This window comes from Hakea prostrata, unplaced genomic scaffold (genome assembly GCF_041222555.1).
Source record: "Hakea prostrata isolate BN-2017 unplaced genomic scaffold, UWA_Hpros_2 contig_15, whole genome shotgun sequence".
NCBI lineage: Eukaryota > Viridiplantae > Streptophyta > Magnoliopsida > Proteales > Proteaceae > Hakea > Hakea prostrata.
Window position 1 is genome coordinate 751,950 of NW_028291134.1, and position 21,882 is coordinate 773,831.

The 21,882-nt window shown below is 34.3% G+C and overlaps 3 protein-coding genes across 3 annotated transcripts; 1 reads left to right on the forward strand and 2 right to left on the reverse strand.

Annotated features, from left to right (window-relative positions):
* Window positions 1-5,082: 5,082 nt before the first annotated feature.
* Window positions 5,083-7,713, reverse strand: LOC148999335 (uncharacterized). Its single transcript, XM_089141272.1, has 2 exons — window positions 7,411-7,713; window positions 5,083-6,116 (listed from the first exon to the last, which is right to left on the reverse strand). The coding sequence occupies exons 1-2, from the start codon at window positions 7,604-7,606 to the stop codon at window positions 5,344-5,346; spliced, it is 969 nt and encodes a 322-aa protein (XP_088997398.1). The 5' UTR covers window positions 7,607-7,713; the 3' UTR covers window positions 5,083-5,343.
* A 4,320-nt stretch (window positions 7,714-12,033) lies between these two features.
* On the forward strand, window positions 12,034-13,041 carry LOC148999336 (uncharacterized). Its single transcript, XM_089141278.1, has one exon. The coding sequence runs from the start codon at window positions 12,034-12,036 to the stop codon at window positions 13,039-13,041; it is 1,008 nt and encodes a 335-aa protein (XP_088997404.1).
* Window positions 13,042-20,735: 7,694 nt separating this feature from the next.
* LOC148999337 (uncharacterized) lies at window positions 20,736-21,647 on the reverse strand. Its single transcript, XM_089141279.1, has one exon. The coding sequence runs from the start codon at window positions 21,645-21,647 to the stop codon at window positions 20,736-20,738; it is 912 nt and encodes a 303-aa protein (XP_088997405.1).
* Window positions 21,648-21,882: the final 235 nt, after the last annotated feature.

Here is a 21,882-nt window from a genome sequence, read left to right on the forward strand (position 1 = left end):
AGCCGTATTGTTTTTGTTTGTTGGAAGATTGTGAATTGACATCTCCTTTTTGTTTCTTCCTGGTAAACTGTGTTGGTTTCCTTAATTAGGTCCCCAATTTTTAAATCAAGGACTCCATGTTTCTTTATTCTACCAACTGATATGCCTTATGTGACACCAATGATGATATTGATGGGGAAAAAAAATTCCTCCACACTTTTTATACCAAATGATGAGATTTAAAGTTTGATTTTAAAGTAACTTTTTCTGTGGTCGAGATTGAAATTTCGGTCGATATTTTGATGAGATTTCAATCAAATGGTTTTTTTTGGCATGACAGTCAGTGTGCATTTAATGTGTAAGAGGTGACCAAAATGCAACAAAATGGCATACTGAAAAAGTTGGCTGGAGTCCTGCTCTGGCAAGGTGCTGCTAGGATGGATTAGAGATGGTCCTTTAGCCTGTTTACAATCTTTTGGATGAAGAAGGTACTCACAAGATTTTACCGATATCTTTTACTAACATCCTGACCTTTAATTCTCAGACCAAAATGCAACCAGTGTCAACAAAGCCATCACAAAAATCAATTCTGAACATATGACATTTTCAAAGTTTTGAGGTTAGTTTTCTGAAGAACTTACACAAGGACTAGAAGCTGTAGTTAATTGAAATGGAATAACAGACCCAGGTCGCAAAATTAGGGGTTACATCTCTTGCGTTGGTATCAATTCTGATTACCTATTATGCACATTTAAAAGAAATTAAGTATAAGAATGAAAAATGGTTTGGTGAATTTTGTCAAAAATAAATTTTAAAATGAAAAATAAGTTTGGCTTATAAAAGAATGTGTATTAATTATTTTACCCTAATCTTAATTATAAAATTTTAGGGTAATTTTCATCTGGAGCCCCTGAGGTTTGGTGTATGTCATTTTTAGTCCAAAAAATTGAGACTTTGCATTTGCCTCCCTGTACTATATAAAAAGTCAATTCAAGGACAAATTATCACTTCTATGACGAATTTGTCCTTTTTTAATTAATTTTTTTTAATTTTTACATTTAAAGGGATTAAAGTTTATCAATTTACAAAATCTTTTTCATTACCCGATTCCCAAATCCCTGGTTCTACAATTCTAAATCTTTATCTTCCAAAACCTAATTGAAAATTATAAAGTGAAAATTAATGGGTGAAATGTAATCTCTAACTAGGGTTCGATCCCTTGAAAGACCTCACACAACTCCAACCTCTACCTCTGGTTCTTTGTCGTGTTTTCAGTTGATATGCTTTAATATTCCAGAAGGTTCGAGCCCTCTGGCGGTGGCGGTTCTTCCTCTACAGCTCTACTTATATTTTTCTCCCCTTTTTGCCTTTAAGCTTATCGTAAACAAGATTCCTACACAAACTACAAATTGTTTTTCAATTGAAGAGCGAATTCGGTGTCTCTCTCCTCTAGTAGGTTTCAGTAAATGGCAAAAGAAGGACCCAATTGGGACGGATTCCTCAAATGGAGTCTCGCTAATACCGATGGAACTCGTCCTCCTCGATAGTGGAGGTTAGCTTTCTCTTTCTTTTGATGACTTGTTGATTCCAGATTCATTGGAGTCGCTGAAACTGAGAAAATTTTCAATCTGTGTTATTGTTCTTTTCTTCTTGGCTTTTTAAGTTCTACGGTTCTACCTGTATTGTTGCTAATATATCTCTTAGGTAGATTTTGAATCAATTGATCACGAGTTGGAGATTTACATTTCACCCGTTAATTTCATTTTCTAATCTTCAATAGGATTTGGAAAATAAGGTTTTAGAATTGGTAAAGAAGGGACTTGGGAATCGGCTAATGAAGGAGGGTTTGATTTTGTAAATTAGACAACTTTAACCCCTTAAAATGTAAAGATAACAAAAACTAAATTAAAAAAAGAATAGGGGTAAATTCGTCATAGAAGTGATAATTTGTACTTAAATTGACTTCTTCTATAGTACAGGAGAGGCTGATGCAATGTCTCAATTTTTTTTGACTAAAAATGACATACACCAAACCTCAGGGGTCCAGATGAAAATTACCCAAAATTTTATGTGAACATTTATATAAAAGAAGAGAATGTTTCATTCTGTCCATACTCCACAATAAACAAAAAGTCTATTATAGATTTTGGAGACTTTTCTATTAATTTAAATAAAAACAAAACTGATAATAAATATTAAATAATTTAAAATAATAAAAATTTCTCATAATTGAAAATGATAATTAATACTAAAAAGAGTTTAAATCCAAAAGGTCAGGTAAAATTACCTGCAGCAGATACCATAAGTATCTCTGTTACCGGCTCTAGACATCTGCAACCACTCACTTATGTTGCTGGCTCTAGACATCTGCAACCACCCCGTCTTGTTTTGCATTGCATTGGTATAAATAAAACCCAATAACCAGTATCTCCAAGGACAAACATTTACAAAAGAATACCTCTACGTCAATAATTAAGAACAAAATAAATTTGTTTAGTCATCCTTAAATGGTAAATAAAATCGATAATCGATAATCGATACGATCCAATGTCAAAGCAAAGCAAAATAATGTTAAATTTGTATAACACATCAATGTTGATGCAATTCTATAGTATAGAACTTTACTTTTAAGTGGAGAGGTTGTGGGTTTAACCCTTGTCGGCATATGTAATATTTTCATCCCCAATTTCCTTGTATATACAAAAATAAATAATAAATAAATAAATATAGATAAACTTATTTTTAGTGAAAAAAAATGATACAATAATGTTAGAAATATAATGATATCATGGACAATCATATAAGACAAATGAGAAACATACAATCATAAGAACGAAAACTTATCTTATTTCGAATAGCACAAATGATCTCCTTGTTGAAAGCATCATTATTTACATCCATTTAATGATGCACGAAAAGTGGCAGAATTGAAATGTGTCGATAGTTGTTAGCACATTCTTTAAGGTATTTAAACACCTTCCGAATAGTGCACATGGGTCAAGAATGAGTTTTCACCCCAAGATCAGTCAACCCCTTCATTTCAAACGGTGCACTCCGTAATTGATAAACTAAGAAATCCGTAAAGCTACATTCACCAATTTGTTTTTTATGACAAAATTTATAGAAAACCAATGCTTCTCAAAACGTTCGTACAATAATAATAGACCCTTCCCACCTTTATATAGGAGAGCAAGAGACACCACCGAAGGTTGTCTCCAAAGGATATATCTCTTCCCTTAAGGCATTTTTGTTAGCCACCAAACTAACCTTCTAAAAAAGACATCCATTGGTCATTTAGGTGCCTTTTAAGAAAAGACTCAACCTCTAGCAAAATGGAGTTTTTTGAATTTTCAAGTAAAACTACTAGAATTACAACAAGTAATGGCAACTTTGCCTCTCCCTCCCCCCGCTAAGTAATGTTCGGACTTTTAAGTTAAACCTATGCAAGCATTACCCTATGAACTATCAGAAAGCATTGGCCCCCGTCATTGTGGCCCCACCAGAGGTCTAGTATAATCTACAGAAACCGGTAGAAATTTCATGCCCACGTTGAAGAGCACACAACTGCCCAATGTGAGAAATAGAGGAGCAAAGGGGATTCAAGCCTGAGACATAAGGGCTACCAAACCACTTGAAAGTGAGCTTGGGACTACTAAACAACCGAATTGAGGTAAAAACATAAGCATTAGTAAGTCATGGGGATCTGTTTTAATAAACCAGAATATTCAAGTGGCTCTTGGGGAGTGGATCTCAAAATGGAAAACATCAGACAACACAAATTTGAAAGAGCAAATTGCACTGGCACCTCAAAATGGAGGCCTTAAAGCACTGACACCCCACTTTATGTTTAATAAGCACAAAGACCCCAAACTTGGATTTTCATTAGATATATTTGTCCAATTTATCACTGAAAACCTTTTAGACTGTTTATTATAGGGATATTTTTTTAAATAAACAGTAATTTAACTATTTTCAGTGATAAATTTGACAAATACATCTAATAAAAATCCAATTTTTAGGTCTTTGTGCTTTTTAAACATAAAGTGTGGTATAGTACTTTAAGGCCTCTATTTTGGGGTGCCAGTGCAATTTGCTCAATTTGAAAAAAGAGAAATGATGACATCGTAATAGTTTGGATGAAACAAATTAATAATTTATAGGGTAAATATCACTTACCTCCCCTCTTAGCTGGACAAATAGCACTTACACCCCCTCTTAGTTGGATAATATCACTTACCTCCCCTCTTACCTAGCAAATATATCAAACACCTCCCCTCTGTTAACTTTCTTGGTTAAATTTAACTTTTACCGTTAAATATTTTTTTAAAACCCCAATCTACCCTTGGGTAAAAATATTTTTTTTTAACCCTAAATTATCGTAATCACCTTAACAGTTGAACTACTAATTACCCTCAATTAAAATTATTATTAAAAACCAAAACACCATAGTTAAAACCTAAATTATCTTTAATTATTAAAAGCCCAACGTAACAATTTAAAAAACACGTTCTACTATCAAGGAAACTAAAAAATGCAATTAAAAAAAGCAAGGATATGTTGAAAAAATTAAACACGTACTACTATGTTGGGTTTTTTTAATTGTTTGATCAATTATTAAAAAAAAAAAAGGTTATGTTGAGTTTTTAATAATTAAAGATATTTGGATTTTAACTATAGTGTTTTGGTTTTTTAACTATTGTTTTAATTGAGGGTGATTGAGTATTTTAACTATTAGGGTGATTACGGTAATTTAGGGTTTAAAATAAAAAAATATTTTTAGCCAAGGATAATTTGGGGTTTTAGAAAAATATTAAACGGTAAAAGTTAAATTTAACCGAAAAAGTTAATAGAGGGGAGGTGTTTGATATATTTGCCAGGTAAGAGGGGATGTAAGTGATATTATCCAACTAAGAGGGGGTGTAAGTGCTATTTGTCCAGCTAAGAGGGGAGGTAAGTGATATTTACCCTAATTTATATGTTTTTCTGGTAGTAAATCAAATTACAAATATCTTCAAGAGGCAAAACGGTAATCTTGAAATGAGAAGTAGAACACGCAAATGAGCAATTTGGTGCTAATAGGATGGGTAATTTTGAAACTATATGCCATCGTTTCACTTGCATATACTAATTTTCAAAAACTGTCTAAGGTGTCCTAGCCACTTTACCATATTTGGTTGAAACCTCTGTGCCAAAGAAAATTTCTATCAGTGGCTTGAGTAACTTGGAAATAAAGCACAGAAACCTTAGTTACACTAAGGACGACACATTCATTGTGGATCTCATCCAATTCTTGTTCGATTGCTTCAAGAACTTCACATAGTTCCATATTCATTTCCACTGTATAGTCTTGTAACATTACATCTCTTATTTCCTAAACCAATGCTGTAGCATAGAAACACCACAGACAACAATTACAACATAAACACTGCAGTCCAAAAAGGCCGCAGTAATCGCCTTGCGCAAAACCAGAAACATCTCTAATGCCATTCCTAGTACCTCTACCCAACTGTACCCATCTTCAGGAGATGGTTGTCTTGGTTCTTCATGAGTTCTGTAAGAATGCCTTTTCTTCTCAAATAGCAGCAATGCAAGCACAATGGAGACATCAGTCAACATTATTAGATAAACTGGTCGAAGACCTATGGTGCTCCTTAAGAAGCTGTTCCCAAGTAAAGGAACATTGAGATGAGATAGAACCACAATAAGGGCTATGCCAATAGAACAAAGAAGACGGGTTCTCTCGGAAGCAGAGATGGATGAACTAATTCGCCTTGCAGTGGAAATTTTGGAGTGATGCCGCCTGGGTTCAGTACTTGGTTCAGCACCTACCATTGAAGCAAGCAAGTTTTGGGCTGCTGAAGACAAGTTCATTGATGCTGAAGTCTCCACATTGCTGGCATCAAGGGGAACAGCTCTTGAGTGGTTGACACTTGTCTCAGAATTCTGAAGCTGGAGACCTGTTCTGCTTTCATTGCCAATTGCACCATTGCGAGAAGATTCGTTGCTGGTCTCAGAATTCTGAAGCTGGAGATCTGTTCTGCTTTCATTACCAATGGCACCATTGTGAGAAGATTCATTGCTGGTCTCATTTTTTGCCAAGGCAGCACCAGGGAGATTATCCTCACCATGAGAAGTAACTGAAATACCAGAAGAGATCAATGAGTGACAATGTTGAGTATGTGGGAGGAGTAGAGGACAGAATATTAAATACCACAGCCAAATTCATCTTGCAATATATCGAATCAAACTACGTTTTTTTGGTGCACTAACAAGATGAATTAACTTTTCTCAGACTTGAAGATATCGATGAAATAACTTTTCTCAGATTTGAAGATTAGCTACTACTAGGTTATCGACATGCATTGTTTTAGTTATTAATTCAAGTACTCACATAATAATCCATTACGTAGGCCACTGGAGAAAAGATAAATTCTAAGTTGAACTAAGGTAGACAAGTTAATAACCAACACCTCTTAGTGAAGATGTCATGGGTTTGACTCTTGTTGATGGCATTATATGTAATATCCCCATCCCTATATATAAAAAAAATGTCTTTGTACAAAAAAAAAGGTTGTCTTTTTAGGCCTCTCCAACATCTTGGTTCACCAATGCACCATCAAGCTATGATTAGAGCATTAAATTTAGATGCTAAATGCCTGGAGTCATGAAATTCCAATTCCTTCTTACTGGAATTACCATTTGTAACTGAAAAAAAAAAATTGATCTACCATAATAAGCTGCAATGTTAATGCCAGGAATTTTTGTCGAAATTAAGGATTTCAACAAATATAAAGATGATGCAAATGTCCCACCAAATATAAACTTGGTATGCAAACCGAAAAGGATGTGTCCTAACATGGTTTTGCTTTGTTTTTACCTCTGATGCTTAGTTTTCTACTACGAGTATAGAAGCAAAATTTTCTCCTTCCTTTGAAGGTTTTGAAGGAATTCAAGAAGGGATCAGTACTGTTCTAGTTGTTTCCTAATTCAGTTGTATAAACCCTAATCATCCAATTCACCACCCAAAGAAGGAAAAAACAGAAAAATTCTGATTAACCAATAATATATACCAAGGTGCTGTTGTTCTCAACAGTCTCAACTCCACATTCTGAGAGTTGAGCACTCGAAATCCTTCAATTCCAGTGCCTCAAAGAATCATATACAGTTCATGCGTTTGATATACTTAAATGGGCAAAACAGCTCGAAAGGACCAATTTCAGGCGTCTCTAAGCCTAAAATCTATGCTGGGGTGGAGATGGTTCCCTTGATTCCTTACCTTTTCAAAATATTTCTTTCAATTCACTAACAGATCTAACGCAGCACAATTCAAATCCCAAATCGATATCATAACCCAAACAAATTCCTAAAGTTCTTGGGGGGTAAGGGAATCAAACAAAGTTCTTGATTAAATGGGTGAGAGGAATATGTTACCACTTGTTTGAGTTGACTGATCAGATTGTTGCATGTGATTATCGAAAGAAATTTCTGGTGATGATTCTGCTAAAGAATGAAGTGGTTCTGATGATGCCGGTGGCAAATTTTGGATTCGACCGGTGATGAAAGCGAGGCGATCAGAACCCCTTTCCACAATCTTTCTTCGTCGACTCTCTTTGGTGTTCGTTGCCATATCGCTCTGAAGACTGAAGACTAGATTCTGCTTCAAACTTCGTTCGATCTATATTTCAGCCGGATTTTGCTCGACCTTTTAATCTCGACACCAACCCTAAACCCTAATATATATATATTTTTTTGATAACCCCTTAACTCGAATAATCATTTGGGCCTAATACGATGCTGATAACTATATGGGCCTGTTGGTCAAGAGTTTGGATCATAAAACCATCTTCACACCCCTTCGTCAGGCTTAGGGAGTTAGAAACGAATCCGGATCATCACCCGTCAGAGAAGGGAGCACACCCCGACGGTTTTACCACCACAAAATCTGTGGCCTCACAGATAAAAAATAATAAAAATAAAAACCATCACCCAACCCCTGGGCCCCCCTGTAATTTGTGGTGGTAAAGTCGGGGAGCTGTCCCGATGGGTTGCAGATCTGGACTCGTTAGAAACTTAGAATCCTCAACATGGGAAGGTAGAGCACTATGTTCCCCTCACACCTCTCCAGTCTTCCACATACTTAAGAGTCGGGCTCATCTATTGTTCACCTTGTCAGTACTCAAAGGAAGTCTAAATCAACTCTTCGTTAAGGAAGAACAATGGGCTACACTCATGCTTTTGAACCACACACAATAGTGAGGCCTACTTATAAATCATATAATCATACTAATCAATTCAGTGGCGGACTCACCAAGGGGCCGGGGGGCCATGGCCCCCATTTAAAAAAAATATATGTATAAATGCATATAATATCTCATTGTTTTTCTCATTTTCTTGTAAAATACCAGTATTTGGCCCGCCTCCAATATTGGAAACAAATTTAAAAGTTAAGATGAAGGATTTATTTGTCATTTTAATTTTCTATCTAAGGGTTATATTTAAAATCCAAGTTTTAAGAAGGAAAGTATTAATTCTCAATTAGAAACTAAATTTCTCCCTAAAATTTCTCCCAAATTGAAAACTAAATTTCTCCCTAAAATTTCTCCCAAATTGAAAACTAAATTTCTCCATAGACTAAAGTTTTACAACTTCTTTTCTTCTGGAATCCGGATCTTCTCCACACGATTACAACCACTCCACTCAACCAGGTATTTTTAATTAATGTCTCTCTTTTTTCGGTTTCCCCCCCCCCCCTTTCTCCCTTGATTTATTTTCTTTAATGCTTTTTTTTTTTAATGTTAAATACTTGAATACACGCTTAATGCGTTCTTTTTTTTTATTTTTTTTATATATATCTTTAAACTCATAAACTCATTTGGATTCTTATAAACTCCAGTAGATTCTTAGGCTTTGCTTTCCTTCCACTAAGTTTGGCTACCATTAATACACTATTCGAGTGTTTTATTTTTATTTTCCCCCTTTTTTTGCTAAAGATTAAATCTACATTAAACTAAAATATATAAAGAATGATTAGTGAAAATTAAATTCACCTTCCTCAACTAGAAACAGGTAAACAATGTGAATGATAAAATTAGATTAATCTGATCGATTTCATAATCAAACAAAGAATAATTATAGGAAATTTGGTGAAAAGATATCGATGACACTGGTTGTGGTTAGGAATCATAATTAAATACTAATATAAGCAAGATAAACTTTTGAAAAATACAAGAATAACTTTGAACGAAAAATCTTATGCTCGCTTCTTTATCTTTCATTAACATATGTAAATCCTCACAAAACTTGAGAAAGGTTCATAAATAATGTATTTAAAACTTAGAATGTAGAGATAATATTTGATAAAAAAAATAATTAAAAACTAACTAGGAAAACTTAGCAATAATATTTCATTATTGCTGTTTTTTTTATTAAATTAATTTTTATTTGTGGTTGATTTGAGTTTATTATGTATTAAATAATATTATGCCATTCTTGTTATAAAAAAAATTTACAGTTTTAGGCATAAATTAATTAAATACACTTATTAGTGATAGTGGTTAATTTTGGAATACAATGAAGTTTTTAGAAAAACTTGAGAGGCCTATAGCTATAGGAGAGGAAAATAAAAGAATTCAAAAAGATTTGAATTTTTTTTTTTTAATAGTAGATCAATGAATCTTTTTTATGTTTACTTATTTCATGGTTGATTACAAGTTTAGGAGAATGTTTTTATTCAACTTTTCAAATTTAACAATTAATCAAATCAAATGGATATAAGAGAATGAACTACTTCTACGGCTTCCTTAGGAGTGAATCGAGTGGTGCAGTCGTCAAAAGTAGAAGAATTTGTTTAACCATGGGAAAGAAGTCTACCATTGAATCTTTCTTCAAAAGAAAAGGCGTTGAGAATTACATGGTTGATGCATCATTGCCTACCTCTATTCCTGAGACCTCAATTCGTGAAAAACGTCCTAAACAGTCTCCAATACCTGAAAGCGAGCAAAATAATGATTTTGAGTGTGATCCAGGGTTGAGAAAACAAATTTCGGATTATCCAGTTGATCAACATGATGAAATTAGGCGTCGTTACTTTAAAGCTAGACCATATCAGCTTATTCTTCAAGAGTGTCCAAAATCTGGGCCATCAAGTCATCTGATGAGCACATTTATGTGTGAAATCTTAGGGCATAAAGCATGCATTTTATACACTTAGAGTGGAGTTACCTTGGGTTTTATGTTGTTTTTCCAAATTTTAGGACTTTTCAAGATTTAAGCAAATATTTGGAGTTTTGGGCTTGAATCATGCTATTTTACACGTCAAGAAGTCCATTCAAATTCTCAAATGCGAAAATGGGCCTGATTTCGAGCATGATGGGCTAGAGATGTGTGATTATGGGCCAACTCCGAAATATTGAAGAGATAAAGACGGCAAATTTGATCACTAGTGAGATTTTAAATCAAATCTACAGAGATATTATTGAGAGAGTCCAAATGGAAAAGAGTCATTGCATACCTCAATATCTTATCTCTTATCTTGGATTTAATTAAAGAAAGAAAAATAGGAAAAAGAATTATATTCAAAAAGAAAAAGAGGAAAAATCCCGTTTTTGAATGCCTCTGTCCAGTTTCGATCAAACCCTTCATCGAACGGTCATCCGATGTCCGACCGTGCTGATTTTTGGAGGAGAGCTTCACGACTACATAAACCTCAAATCCAACGGTGGAATTATGCATCTGATCTCTCTAATTCAGCGCGATTATTACATCAAAACCCTAATTGGTTGAGTCAGATAGAAACCCTGAGTTTTATTCAAATTCAGCCGTGCTTCATATCTCATGTAAACTCTATAAAAGGAGAGCATACTCCATCAAAGGGGAACATGTTTTAGAGCTTAGTAGAAGAATCTTTCTTCTCTCTTTAGTTTATTAAGGTTTTCTCTAGTTTTCTTTGCTTGCATTAGTGAGATTTAAATTTCTAGATTCAATGTTTAAGTTTAATCTTTTTATGTAATGCAATTCAAGTTCAAGCTTCAAGTTCAAGTTTCAATTTTTTTTAGATTCGTTTTTCTCTGGGTCTAGCAATTGCAGATTTAGATCATTCTAGATCTAGATCTGGTTGTTAGGGTTGGTTGAGATTCGAATCGTTTGTTCAATTCGCAAGTAAGTAACCTTCTTTATTAATCTTCTCTCCTCCCTCCATTCCCGCTTCTATCTACCCCTCCATATTCTTAATTTAGGATTTACTTTCAGCATTATTTATTGTTCTCCCTTCCCCTGGATCGTTGATCAGAGATGCCTACAGTCATGCCTCTCTTTGGTTAAGGCTTCCTTTTCCTTTAATTGCTTTGTTTATTTATTTTCTGTTATTTACTTTCTGCCTATTCATTCATTATCTCGGACCACATAATCGGAGCAAGCCTACAGTCGTGCCTCTGCTTCTAGTGACGGGTGGTGTTGCATCTGCATTTTAGCTATTTCCTTTTCTTTTTATTGTTTTGTTTATTGCTTTGTTATTTACTTTCTGTTATTTACTTTCTGCCTATTCATTCATTATCTCGGACCACATAACCGGAGCAAGCCTACAGTCGTGCCTCTGCTTCTGGTGATGGGTGGTGTTGCATCTGCATTTTAGCTATTTCCTTTTCCTTTTATTGCTTTGTTATTGTTCGCATTTTTTTCCCTGTTTTTTATTTATGCATTGATTGTGTTTAATTTATTTTTCGTTTCAATTCGATTGCATTAGACATATAGATTATGATCGTTTAGTTTAGTTAATTAGTTAACAAAAATTGAATCATTCCACTCTCGCATTACTATTAAAAAGTTCAATTCTAAGTGGCATATCTCCCTGAGATCGACCCGTTAGCTACACGATACCGTGCGCTTGCCGTTACTTTTAAAATTCACAAACATCATCCTCGACGTTTTCAATCTTCATGGTTTAAGGTTCATCATTGTTTGTTAGAATTTCTCCTTTTAAAGATGCAATATTTTGTTTGCCATGTTTTCTTTTCAATAAACTTGGAGCAAACTCTAGACAAGGGACATTCACTATTGATGGATTTAAAAATTGGAAGAAAGTGGGTGGAAAAGAGTGGTTTAATAAATAATGTGGGAATGCAAATCAACTCATGCCACGACGTTGCTCAAAAAGATTGTGCAAACTTAATGAAACAAGATCAACATATTGATTTGATGATTGGAAATTATACATCTCAAGAGATTGAAAACAATCGCCTGCGCTTGAAAGCCTCAATTGATGTGATCAGATTGCTTGTGTCTCAAGGTTGTGCTCTTAGAGGTCATGATGAGAGCAAATATTCGTCAAATAGGGGAAATTTTATTGAATTCTTAAAGTTGATAGCTTCCTACAATGATAAAGTTGCAGCAGTTGTATTGGATAATGCTCCTCAAAATGCATCGTACACATCACCTAAGATACAAAAGGAGATTTTACATATTATAGTAAATAGAGTGAAGAAGGAAATTTGTAAAGAGATTGGTGATGCAAAGTCTTGCTTAATAGTGGATGAATCTCGCGATGAATCTAAAAGAGAGCAGATGGCTATCGTTTTAAGGTTTGTTGACAAAGCGGGATTTGTACAAGAGCGTTTTTTTGATCTTGTTCATGTTTCAGATACAAAGGCCTTGACTTTGAAGACCACTATCTTTTCTTCCCTTTCTCATCATGGGCTTAACATTCACAATATTCGAGGCCAAGGATATGATGGAGCAAGTAACATGCAAGGTGAGTGGAATGGGTTACAAGCCTTAGTAGTTACCGACTGTCCACATGCCTATTATATCCAATGTTTTGCTCATCGTTTGCAATTGGCATTAGTTGCAACTTCTAGAAGTGTTGATCCAATTGAGAATTTTTTCTCCAAATTGGTGTCTATTATCAATCTTGCTAGTGCCTCCAGTAAGCGAAATGATGAGTTAAAAGTTGCTCATGCTTCTGAAATTGCATACTTGATCTCCATTGATGAACTTGAAACTGAAAGTGGGCTAAATCAGATTGGAACTTTACAACGTCCTGGGGATACTCGTTGGGTTTTCATTTGAGATCTATTTCAAGTTTGATAAGTATGTATGGTGCTACATGTGAGGTCTTGATCGCCATTAGTATTAATGGGACTACTTCATCGCAGAGAGTTGAAGCAGATTCGGCATACGATACATTGGCCTCCTTTGATTTTGTTATGATTTTGCATCTAATGCAAAAAATTATGAACATCACTGATTTCCATTGTCAAGCTTTGCAGCGGAAGTCTGAAGACATTTTAAATGCTATTCAACTTGTGTCCACTACAAAAAAAAACTTATTCTAGAAATGAGAGATGTTGGATGGGATGAGCTTTTGATTAATGTGATATCTTTTTGTGAAAATCGTAATATTGATGCCCCCAACATGAGCGTTCAGTTTATTGGAAGGAATGGTCGAGCTCACCAGCAACATGATGATTTTACAGTTGAACAACATTATCGAGCAAATATTTTTTGTGCTACAATTGATAGCCAATTGAATGAGCTAAATAGTAGATTCAATGAGCACGTTATAGAGTTGCTTACTCTTAGTTCTTCTTTGAATCCTAGAAGTGGATGCGAGAATTTTAGAATTGATGATATTTGCAAACTTGTGGCTAAATATTATCCTCAAGATTTTACTGAGCATGAGAGAGATCACTTGAAAGTACAGCTACGACACTATGAGATTTATGTAGTCAAAGGTCCATATTATCCGAACATGTCAACCATTAGCAGTTTCTGTCAGTGTTGGCGAGGTCAACAAAATCTGACATCTACCCACTTATTCATCGGTTAATCAAACTATTGATTACTATTCCCATTTCTACTGCAACTTCAGAACGAGCATTTTCTGTCATGAAGATTATTAAGACTGATTTGCGGAACAGGATGGAGGATGATTTTTTCACAAATTCTATGATGTTATATATATTGAAAGAGAAATTGCAGAGAAAATCAGTACAAAATCAATTATTGAGGATTTTCACGATCTCAAAGATCGTCGAGTTCCATTATGAGACACTTGTTTTGTGGCTTTTCACTTATTATTGTATTTTTAAGAATTTAATATAGATTTTGAAGTATTATCAGTATGCTTTTGTTTCTGAATATTAGTACTAAAAATTTTGTAATTATTGTTCGCCCCCCTATTGAATCCTGGGTCCGCCACTGACTGTTTAGAACGTTTGTCACGAGTTGAGGTCTTAGGAATAAAGGTAGGCAATGATGCATCAACCATGTAATTCTCAACGTCTTTTCTTTTGAAGAAAGAATCAATGGTAGACTTCTTTCCCATGGTTAAACAAACCCTTCTACTTTTGATGACTGCACCACTCGATTCACTCCTAAGGAAGCCGTAGAAGTAGCTCGTTCTCCTATATCCATTTGATTTGATTAATTGTTAAATTTGAAAAGTTGAATAAAAACGTTATCCTAAACTTGTAATAAACCACGAAATAAGTAAACATAAAAAAGATTCATTGATCTACTATTAAAAAAAGAAAAAGAAAAATTCAAATCTCTTTGAATTCTTTTATTTTCCTCTCCTATAGCTATAGGCCTCTCAAGTTTTTCTAAAAATTTCATTGTATTCCAAAATTAACCACTATCACTAATAAGTGTATTTAATTAATTTATGCCTAAAACTGTAAATTTTTTTTATAACAAGAATGGCATAATATTATTTAATACATAATAAACTCAAATCAACCACAAATAAAAATTAATTTAATAAAAAAAACAGCAATAATAAAATATTATCGCTAAGTTTTCCTAGTTAGTTTTTAATTATTTTTTTTTATCAAATATTATCTCCACATTCTAAGTTTTAAATACATTATTTATGAACCTTTCTCAAGTTTTGTGAGGATTTACATATGTTAATGAAAGATAAAGAAGCGAGCATAAGATTTTCGTTCAAAGTTATTCTTGTCTTTTTCAAAAGTTCATCTTGCTTATATTAGTATTTAATTATGATTCCTAACCACAACCAGTGTCATCCATATCTTTTCACCAGATTTCCTATAATTATTCTTTGGTTGATTATGAAATCGATCAGATTAATCTAGTTTTTATCATTCACGATTGTTTACCTGTTTCTAGTTGAGGAAGGTGAATTTAATTTTCACTAATCATTCTTTATATATTTTAGTTTAATGTAGATTTAATCTTTAGCAAAAAAGGGGGGAAAATAAAAATAAAACACTCGAATAGTGTATTAATGGTAGCCAAACTTAGTGGAAGGAAAGCAAAGCCTAAGAATCTACTGGAGTTTATAAGAATCCAAATGAGTTTATGAGTTTAAAGATATATATATATAAAAAAAAAAAAAGAACACATTAAGCGTGTATTCAAGTATTCAACATTAAAAAAAAAAAAAAAAGCATTAAAGAAAATAAATCAAGGGAGAAAGGAAAAAAAATTAAACCGAAAAAAGAGAGAGACATTAACTAAAAATACCTGGTTGAGTGGAGTGGTTGTAATCGTGTAGAGAAGATCCGGATTCCAGGAGAAAAGAAGTTGTAAAACTTTAGTCGTTAGAGAAGATGAGAGAATGAATAGGAAGAAAAGAGAATAAGTAGAGAGAAATTTCAGGGAGAAATTTAGTTTCCAATTGGGAGAAATTTTATGGAGAAATTTAGTTTTCAATTTGGGAGAAATTTAGTTTCCAATTGAGAATTAATACTTTCCTCCTTAAAACTTGGATTTTAAATATAACCCTTAGATAGAAAATTAAAATGACAAATAAATCCTTTATCTTAACGTTTAAATTTGTTTCCAATATTTGGGGGGGGGGGGGCAAATACTAGTATTTTACAAGAAAATGAGAAAAACAATAAGATATTACATGCATTTATACATTTTTTTTTAAAATGGAGGGCCATGCCCCCCGGCCCCTTGGTGAGTCAGCCACTAGAGAAGCCAATGGGTTCTGATCACAAGGTGGAGCTGCAGAAGGAGCAAACCCAGTATCACAATGACTGTGAGAGAGTGAATGTCCCAATTGGAGGGGAAGTGGCAGTGGAGGGTTTCCATGAGAGAGCACATTCTCCCACCAAGGCATCAAGTAATTCCATAAGAAATCATATACAAGGAGAAAATTTAGAACAAAAAATGAAATGAAAAGAATATTGCTTCATATTAATATTGGTAATTAGAACTTAGAATAATAAATGAAAAGGGAAAACTTCATCAAACATAGACCATTATCTCGGTATGATTGTTTAGTGTCAACTAAGTAAATTGGATTTGTAAGCTTTTATATTTTTCTTTTGAAATTTTGACATAATTTTCTCCAATAAGCTGCAGGTGATAATCTAGGATTTCACCATCAAAAGAGGAATGACAGAAATAATAATTGTTGAAGAACATGTCCAACCAAAACTTGATGATAATAATGAGGAGTTTGTGAAGAACCCTTGAAAATGGAGACTTTGCTTATGAGTCTCAATTCTATTTTATAGACTTTTTTTTATAATTCAAATGTATATTTTTTTAATCTTTAAAGTTCCTTTTGTTATTTGAAAGGATTTTTTTTCCTGTTTGAGTGATGTTCTTTCAATGGATTTGTTGATTAAACATAAGGTCAGTAATATCCCAAAGAGTAATTTTGTATTTCAAAGTGAGATTTATTTTTTCAAGTCATTTTTCATTTAATGGATTTAGTGATTACTTTTATCCATAACAAAAGGATTTGGTGATTATACAATGTAATTTTCCGAGCATAAGGTCAGTAGCAATGAGAGAAACAATGAGAGAAATGAGAATATAAAACGATATGTGTTATAGCTTTCAAGAATTGAACCAATGTAGAAGCGACCACCTCTCTCCAAAATGTGAGTTCTTGAAATACATATATTACAAATGACAATGTAGAATGTTGAAAAATAACAGCTACATGAGAAAGGAAGTGAAGATAAAGATTAAAAAAATATAGTCATCAGTGTTCAACTATGAAAGATGAGCAGGGCTACTTGAATCAAAAGTCAAAATAAATCTATTTCTATATTTTTTTCAAGGGCACCTCCATCCTCATGTAGCTGCAGACCTTTTACAGCTCTTTTTTCTCGCATCTCCTCATAGTTGGTAGATTGAACTTTATCTCAAATTTACTACATCACCTTAAGGAATATTATTTATGAAAAAAAAAATCAAAAAAAAATTCAAACCTTCTCATATTTACATGCTAAAAGCCACCATTCAAATATGACACTTGTCATATAAGAGGCAACAAAAAATAAATAAATTAATAGGAAGTAGATGTTGCTACAAAACTCACAACCATTTATATTGAATGAAACAAAAAATCAACAAATTTAAGTAGGAAAAAGTGAAACTAAATCCCATCTTACTTTTCTAACTACTATTAATATTTTGTCATTCCAATAACAAACTAAGCATCAAACATTGAATAAAACGCGATTACAATGAGTGGGACTATTAGTCTTTATGTTATACTGAAAGACTAATATCCGATAACACTCCCCCTCAAGTTGGATCGAAGATAACATCTGAGGTCAACTTGGACAATAGTTTTTGGAATGTTCCCTTGGATAAAGCTATTGTGAAAATATCTGCAAGTTGCTCTTCACTTCTTATGAATGGAGTTTCAATAGTTCCATCTTGGACTTTCTCACGAATAAAATGACAATCAATCTCAATGTGTTTGGTTCTTTCATGAAATACTGGGTTGGAAACAATGTGAGTAGCTGCTTGATTATCACAGAAGAACTTCATAGGTTGACTAAAACTGTCAAATCCTAATTCTTGAAGAAGAGATCTGATCCATACCAATTCACTAGTTGCAGATGCCATTGCTCTATACTCAGCTTCAGCACTAGAACGTGCAACCACACTTTGTTTTTTACTTTTCCAAGTGACTAGATTTCCTCCAACAAATACGCTGAAGCCAGTAGTTGATTTTCGATCAATAGGATTACCCGCCCAATCAGCATCATAGAATCCTTCAATAATAGTGTTCCCATTTTTCTTCATCCATATACCTCGTCCTGGAGATGACTTCAAGTAACATAGAATACGGTCTACTAACTCCATATGTCCTTTGGTAGGAGCATGCATGAATTGGCTCACATAACTCACTGAATATGCAATATCAGGTCTAGTAATAGTAAGATAAATTAGCCGTCCTACCAATCGTTGGAAACAACCAATATCTTGCAGAGGAGTAGAATCATTGACCACTTTGCTATTATAGTCCATGGGAGAATTAGCTGGTTTCACACCCATTTTTCCAGTTTCTTTTAGAAGATCAAGAGTATACTTCCTTTGACAAATGAACAATCCCTTACTAGAGCTTGCAACTTCAATACTAAGAAAATATCGAAGTTTTCCCAGATCCTTGATGTCAAAAGTTTTATCCAAATATTGCTTGAGAGTAGTAATTTCCTGATGATTATCTCCAGTGATAACTATGTCATCAACGTAAACTAAGACGACAACTATACCGCCAGTAGTTTTCTTGACAAACATTGAAGAGTCTGATCCACTTCTTTTGAATCCAAAAACTATAAGGGTTGTACTTAACTTCTCATACCACGCTCGTGGTGATTGCTTAAGACCGTATATTGCCTTTTTCAATCTACAGGCAATACCATCTTGATTTTTTAATGGATGACCTGGAGGAACTTCCATGTATACTTCTTCTAGCAAATCTCCTTGTAAGAATGCATTCTTAACATCCATTTGAAAGAGAGGCCATTCACAATTGACGGCTATTGACATTAACACTCTTACAATGTTCATCTTCACTACTGGTGCAAAAGTTTCTTTATAGTCAACCCCATATGTTTGGGTATATCCTTTGGCAACAAGCCTAGCCTTGTATCTTTCAATTGTACCATCACTGTTGTATTTGGTTTTATAGACCCATCGACAACCAACTGGGTGTAAACCATTTGGAAGTGGAACAATATCCCAAGTATGATTCTTATCAAGAGCCTTTAGTTCGTCTTCCATAGCCTTCATCCATACTGATGAATTATTGGCTTCAAGATAATTAATTGGTTCCTTATGATCATCAATGACAGTTAAAAATGTAAGAAATTGAGGAGAAATACGATCATAACAAATATGAGATTGAATGGGATATTTTACAGCATGATATGTTAAAAAGTCATGCAATCTGATGGAAGGTTTAGAGACTCGAGTTGACCTTCGAACTTGTATAGATGATGTCTGCTCATTCTCAGGTGGAACCAATATTTGTGGTTCTTCTTGAGTATCAAGATTTTGTTGCTCAATGTCGATTGATGAGCTATCTGGCATACTTGATAATGGGGTAGGAGCAAATTCTTGCACAACAAGTTCATTATAATTATCCATATTCTCCCCCTGAATTTGACTCCTGCCAGGATAAAACATGTGAGTTTCATTAAAGGAAACATCACGAGAAATAAAAACTTTCTTGGTGGAAGGATTATAACATTTATAGCCCTTTTGTGATGTCGAATACCCCAAAAATACACACTTCTGAGAGCGAGGATCAAGTTTGCTACCATGCTGCGAGTGAACATAAGCAACACAATCAAAGACTCTAAGATGAGTCATTGTAATTGGACGATTATAGAGAACTTCCAGTGGAATCTTGAATTGTAACACACTACTTGGAAGACGATTAATCAAATAACAACTTGTAAGAACAGCATCAGACCAATAAATTTTAGGAAGATTTCCATGAAAAAGTAAAGAACGGGTCACCTCCAGCAAATGCCTATTCTTACGTTCAGCAACTCCATTTTGTTGAGGTGTGCCAACACAGGATGTTTGATGCAAGATTCCCATATTTCTAAGAAAGGACTGTAAAGGAGTATTTGTATACTCTGTGCCATTATCTCATCCGCAAGATTTTAATACTAAATCGAAATTGAGTGTGAACCATTTTGCAAAAATCTTGAAATATCTCTTGAGAACTTCATTCTTGGATCGCAATAAATATAACCACGTGGCTCGTGATTTATCATCAATAAAACTAATGAATAATTTTAAACCATCTCTAGAATCCAAAGGAGAGTGCCAAACATCAGAATGCACAATCTCAAAAAACGTACTGGAAACATGAGTACTGTTCGGAAAAGGCAACCTATGTTGTTTAGCAAAATGACAAGCATCACAACAACTGGAATCAAAAGAGAAAGATGAATTCAAAAAATTTAGAATCCTATCAGAAGGATGGCCCATACGCCAATGCCAAAGTTGGGATTTCTCAGGTTTTCTCAAAGAAACCAAAGCATTGTTTGGAGAGTCCAACACATAGAGACCATCTTGCAGGCGACCTTCACCAATCGTCATTCCGGTTTCTTGTCCTGAAATATTACATTGTCCTTGGAAAATATCACACGACAATTCAAACTTTTAGTGATCTTGCTAACTGATAGTAAATTCATAGACAAAGATGGCACAAACAATGCATCTGCTTCAGTTGAAAATAAATTCAATTTCCCATGTCCTTGAATAGGAACAGTGGTGCCATTAGCAACCGTAATAGGAGGGAATGAATCCACTTTCTTAGTACTCAAATCAGATAAATAATATGAAGAATGACACATATTGTCAGTTGCACCAGAATCCACTATAAAATAATTCTGAGATAAAGTGGAAAGGGCAAGGGGAGTACCAGTGGTGTGAGCAACATTGCTTGATTCAACTACGAGCGAACAAGAACTATTTGACTGAAGGAACTGTTGTAGTTGAGATGCAATATGTTTAAGAGAACCCTAAAAATCTGAAGAGCCTGCTTGCGCAATAATTTTTGGATCTGATGTTTTAGTGGGGGTCTGATCTTTAGAAAGACGCAAGTGAGGGTGCAACTGCCAGCATCGTTCTTTAGAATGACCATCACGATTACAATGATCACAATGATAAGTAGGTCGAGTTCCACGACCTTTCCCACGATGACGACCATAAGAGACTTGATTTCCAGAGCCAGAATTAGGAAAAATATTTGTTTTTGCAACATGGGCAGTAGTCTCACTTTGATCAGTCCCTGTTTTAGATTCAGAATGCATAACACGTCTTCTAGTCTCTTCTCTCTGAATAGTGGCACAAACAGTAGTGAATGTGGGAATTTCTAAATTCATAAGTATCTGTCTTTTTAAGTCTTCATATTCAGGTTGAATACTGGCTAACAGTTGAAAGACACGGTCATGCTCATCTCTCTTCATATATTCATCAATAGTTTGGGCTGGGGAACGATACTGACGAAGTTCGTCCCATTTCTTTTTAAGGTTTCCAAGATGGTCAGAAAAAGACTGAGAAGATCCTTGCTCAACATAAGCAATCTCTTGTTGTAGTTCATAGATTCTAGAGGAATTATCAGCTTGTCCATACATAACACTTAAGGCATCCCACAGAGATTTAGCCGTTTCAGAGTAAGCAAAAATCTCATATATCTGAGGTTCCATGGAATTAAAAAGCCAAGTCATAACTTGGTTATCATTGGCAAACCATTCACCATATTTGGGGTCAGCAATATCAAGAGCTTTGGTCTGTCCATTAACATGACCAATTTTAGAACGCCCACCTAAGGCAACGGTTATTGCACGAGACCAAGTCAAAAAATTTCTCTCATTGAGTAAGGTCGAGGTAAGACGACCAGTAGATTCGTATGAAACCTTTGGATCAGTCATGATGAATACTTTTACCCGTGCAACAACCAATCAACAACCAAGCAAAGGGTTTAAAGAGATGTTTTGCCTTTCCTTTCTCCCTTTTTTTTATTTGGAGAAACAAAATCAGAATGGCAAAGAGTTTACACGTTAAACCCAAAGCAGAAAGGCAAAAAAAAAAAAAAAAAATTAAAAATAAAAAAGGTTTACACGGGTACCCAAAACCCAAAAGTCTCCACGTGAAACCCAAAAAGTG

Excerpts from the sequence above, each read along its gene's own strand:
- LOC148999335 (XM_089141272.1), bottom strand. The coding sequence starts at position 7,606 with ATGGCAACGAACACCAAAGAGAGTCGACGAAGAAAGATTGTGGAAAGG. Across the intron at positions 6,117-7,410 it reads TCAGTCAACTCAAACAAGTG|TTACTTCTCATGGTGAGGAT; the intron begins GTAACATATTCC and ends CTGGTATTTCAG.
- LOC148999337 (XM_089141279.1), bottom strand. The coding sequence starts at position 21,647 with ATGACTGATCCAAAGGTTTCATACGAATCTACTGGTCGTCTTACCTCG.
- LOC148999336 (XM_089141278.1), top strand. The coding sequence starts at position 12,034 with ATGGATTTAAAAATTGGAAGAAAGTGGGTGGAAAAGAGTGGTTTAATA.